This window comes from Cynara cardunculus, assembly GCF_001531365.2.
Source record: "Cynara cardunculus var. scolymus isolate 2C chromosome LG 3, CcrdV1, whole genome shotgun sequence".
Classification (NCBI taxonomy): domain Eukaryota; kingdom Viridiplantae; phylum Streptophyta; class Magnoliopsida; order Asterales; family Asteraceae; genus Cynara; species Cynara cardunculus.
In genome coordinates, this window is record NC_037530.1 from 24697475 (window position 1) to 24702040 (window position 4566).

A 4566-nucleotide genomic window follows, 5' to 3' on the forward strand; every position below is an offset into this window, starting at 1 on the left:
GTTTCTCCTACTGTTGGAGAAGGATATTATTTCAGAATTCTTCTAAATAAAGTGAAAGGTCCTAAATCATTCGAAGATATTCGTACAGTAAATGGAAAAACATTTCTTACTTTTAGAGATGCATGTTATGCTCTTGGGCTTTTAGAAGATGATAAGGAATATATTGATGCCATTGAAGAGGCAAATTTAACTGCATCTAGTTTTTATCTACGCTTCTTATTTACAACCATGCTGATTTCAAACAGTCTATCTAGACCTGAATTTGTTTGGGAAAAAACATGGCAATACCTAGCAGATGGCATTCTGTACAATCAACGAATTGCTTTACAATCTCCAGGTATGTTAATTCTATATCTTAAGCATAGATATATACAATTATTATCTAAATAGGAAAGAATTTATTGTTTTTGTCTTCATCAACCACTATGGTCGTCCTTAAATTGTATTTAACTTTAATTTCATGTATTAATTGTTGACATTTATATTATCTTCTTACAGATTTATCTCTCAATGAAGAACAAGTGAAGAATCTAACTTTGTTCGAATTTGAAAAGAATTTGCTCCGTAACAATTCCACATTGAGAAACTTCACTACTCTGCCATATCTTGGTAATGATTGTCTTGAATCTTCAAACAACCGTTTGATGGCAGAAGAGCTGGATTACAACCATCATAATTTACATGATGAGTTTCAGACACTTGTAACTACTCTAACAAATGAGCAAAAAGGTGTGTATAACGAAATCATGGTTGCTGTTGAAAAGAACAAAGGTGGTGTGTTCTTTGTTTATGGGCATGGCGGAACAGGTAAAACATTCCTATGGAAGACATTGGCTGCATCAATAAGATCTAAAGGAGAAATTGTTTTAAACGTCGCTTCCAGTGGTATTGCATCTTTACTTCTTACCGGTGGCAGAACAGCACATTCTCGCTTTCAAATCCCTCTCGTTATCAATGAAGATTCTTTTTGCCACATAAAGCCAGACAGTGATGTTGCGAGCTTAATAAAAAAACTACTTTAATAATATGGGACGAGGCACCAATGGTTCATAAGCATGCATTTAAAGCACTAGATAGAAGTATGAACGATATTTTCAATACTCGACGCAGTGGTGACTCGCAAATGCTTTTTGGGGGCAAGGTAATTGTTTTTGGAGGAGATTTCAGACAAATTCTGCCGGTTATTCCCAACGCAGGTAGACAAGACATTGTAAATGCATCATTAAGCTCATCTACATTTGGGAAATATGCAAAGTCCTAAGATTAACTAAGAACATGAGGCTAACTGCAAATAGTGAGAGTTCAGAAATTGAACAAACAAGGGATTTTGCAAAATGAATTTTGGACTTAGGAGAAGGAAAAGTTGGAGGTGATAATAATGGAGATGCAGTTATTGAGATACCTCATGATCTTCTCATTACCGATTTCGTCGATCCTATATCTGCATTAATTGAATTTGTCTATCCCTCAATTCTTGAAAACATTAACAACTCAGCTTATTTTCAAGAACGAGCAATACTTGCACCAAAAAATGAAGTCGTTCAAGAAATAAATGATTGTTTGATGTCATTGTTCCCAGGAGAAGAAAAGGAAAACTTAAGTTCAGATATGCTATGTGAATTAGAGCACCTTCATGATGAGTTTGATAAAACTTTGTACTCTCCTGATGTTTTAAATTGTCTTAAATTATCAGGGATACCAAACCATAAGATTTTACTAAAAGTTGGTGTTCCTATCATATTACTCAGGAATATTGATCAGAAATCTGGATTATGTAATGGAAACTAGACTGCGGGTGTTAACATTGGGAAATCAAGTGATAGAAGCACAGGTTATATCTGGAAGCAATATTGGAAGTCGTACATTCATTCCAAGAATGTCTCTGACACCTACAGACAAAATGATACCATTCAAATTTCAAAGGAGACAGTTTCCAATTGTTGTATGTTTTATCATGACCATAAATAAGAGCCAAGGACAATCATTATCAATATTTGGTTTATTTCTAAGACAATCGATCTTCACCCATTGTCAGTTATATGTTGCTTTATCCAGACTTAAAAGCAAGCAAGGTTTGAAAGTACTAATTATGGATGATGATGGTGTTATTGACAGTAGAACAACGAATGGTGTATTTAAAGAAGTGTTTAGTAATATATGATACATGGTTCTTATTTTGTTAATATTTTACTTATTTACCTTTCATTAGTTTCATTTATGTTCTATTATAAACTTTGTTTTAGAAGTTCCTCATATTGACTTATATTGTTATTAATTCTTTAGAGAGTCATTTTTCATTTATATTATGTATTATAATTATCTGGCCATAGAGCCTCTGCGTGTACTACGCAGCTCCTCTAAGCCTCACTTCGTACTTCATAAAGAGCTTTAGAAAGGCTCTGTATGTACTACACAGAACTTCTGACCCTCACTCCATGTTTCATACAGAGCTTTACACAGGCACTGCAGGTACTACGCAACGCCTCTATGACTGATTTCGTGCTTCATGCAGACTACACAGCGGCTCTACGTCTACAACGCAGGGCCTCTGTCTACGGAAGATTTATTCAGACTTGTACCTTTGACTAACCTTAAAATTAACTCTGGAAAAGGACTTCAGACTTGTGTCCAGATTGTTCATCTTCATTCAGAAGCCTTTATGATAATCGAAATACAGGACGTCCTTTGTATATGCCAACCTTAACTCATCAGTAAGAGCTCTGTCTCTGCATGTACTAGGTAGAGCCTCTGAGCATAAGTCTGTGCTTCGTACAGAGCTTCACGGACGCTCTGCATAGCTTCTGACCCTGATTTTGTGCTTCATACAGACCAACAAAGAGGTTCTGCATCTACAACGCAGAACCTATGTCTACGGAAGGATCCTTCAGACTTGTGACTCTGAATAACCTTAACTTCAACTTTGGAGAAGGACTTCAGACTTGGCTTTTTCAAATAAATATTTATTTAGAACGCGGGATGCAAAGCATGTCAAACCACGTGTCTTCCCCCCACAAGCTTATGAATAACCGTTTTAGTTGTCGACCCTTCGGGCCAATTTCCACTTGAGTTCCTATTAGGAAATCTCTTATTAAATTACCCTTTATCCCCAAAATTAAATTTATTTTATAAATATTTTACTTATTTACCTTTCATTACTTTCATTTATGTTATGTTATAAACATTGTTTTAGAAGTTCCTCATATTTACTCATATTATTATTAATTTTTTAGAGGGTCATTTTTCATTTATGTTCTGCATTATAATTATCCGGCCATAAAGGTTCTGCATGTACTATGCAGCTCCTCTGAGCCTCACTTTGTGCTTCATACAAAGCTTCAGAGAGGCTCTGTATGTACTACGAAGAGCCTCTGAGACTCACTTCGTGGTTCATACAGAGCTTTACAGAGGCACTGCAGGTACTATGCAGCGCCTTTATGCCCGATTTCGTGCTTCATGCAGAGCTAAACAGCAGCTCTACGTCTACAATGCAAGCCTCTGTCTACGAAAGATTTATCCAGACTTGTACCTTTAACTAACCTTAGAAATTAACTCTGGAAAAGGACTTCAGACTTGTGTCCACGTTGTTCGTCTTCATTTAGAAGTCTTTATGATAATCGAAATACAGGACGTTCTTTGTATATGCTACACTTAACTCACCAGTAACAGCTCTGTCTCTGCATGTACTAGGCAGAGCCTCTGAGAATGACTATGTGCTTCATACAGGCTCTGCATAGCCTCTGACCCCGATTCCGTGTTTCATGCAGACCTACATAGAGGCTCAGCATCTACAATCCAGAACCTATGTCTACGTAAGGATCCTTCAGACTTGTGACTCTGAATAACCTTAACTTCAACTCTGAGAATGACTTCAGACTTTCCTTTTTCAAATAAATATTTATTTACGACGCGGGCTGCAAAGCATGTCAAACCACGTGTCTTCCAACCACAGGCTTATGAATAACCGTTTTAGTTTTCGATCCTTCAGGCCAATTTCCACTCGAGTGCCTATTAGGAAATCTCTTCTTAAATTACCCTTTATCCCCAAAATTAAATTTATTAAATTTATTAAATTAATATGCTACCTATTTACCTTTCATTAGTTTTATTTATGTTCTGTTATAAATTTTGTTTTACAAGTTTCTCATATTTACTCATATTATTAATTCTTTAAAAAATGCATATCATTTTCATTTAATTCTTGTAAAATAACCCGTGTAATATACGGGTTCGAACCTAATATATATATAGGGTCAGGTTCAAATGTTAACCAAAGTTTTTGTGTTAACTTTGTTAACCGATCTTGGCCATTCAATCTTTCAATAAACGGTTGTGATTAATCATAATAAAAACTTATTTTTTTTAAATTTAAAATTTCATAAAGATAAATGAACAAAGTTGAAAASGGTATTTAGGTAAAAAAAATTATGTAACTCCCATGTCATTAATTGGGAGTTACAAAATCAAAAAATTCTATGATTTTTATTAATTTATTTTTATTAATATAAGAATCATATGAACACAACTATATATATATAAACCATTGTGTCAAATACGAACAAAAAATTG

General features: G+C 34.8%; 1 protein-coding gene across 1 annotated transcript; it reads left to right on the forward strand.

The window, feature by feature from the left end:
- Window positions 1-1042: 1042 nt before the first annotated feature.
- LOC112509055 lies at window positions 1043-1788 on the forward strand. Its single transcript, XM_025113931.1, has 2 exons — window positions 1043-1196; window positions 1352-1788. The coding sequence occupies exons 1-2, from the start codon at window positions 1043-1045 to the stop codon at window positions 1786-1788; spliced, it is 591 nt and encodes a 196-aa protein (XP_024969699.1).
- Window positions 1789-4566: the final 2778 nt, after the last annotated feature.

Coding starts and splice junctions, on each gene's coding strand:
- LOC112509055 (XM_025113931.1), top strand. CDS start 1,043: ATGGTTCATAAGCATGCATTTAAAGCACTAGATAGAAGTATGAACGAT. Junction 1,197..1,351: donor GCCGGTTATTCCCAACGCAG/GTAGACAAGACA, acceptor TTTTGGACTTAG/GAGAAGGAAAAGTTGGAGGT.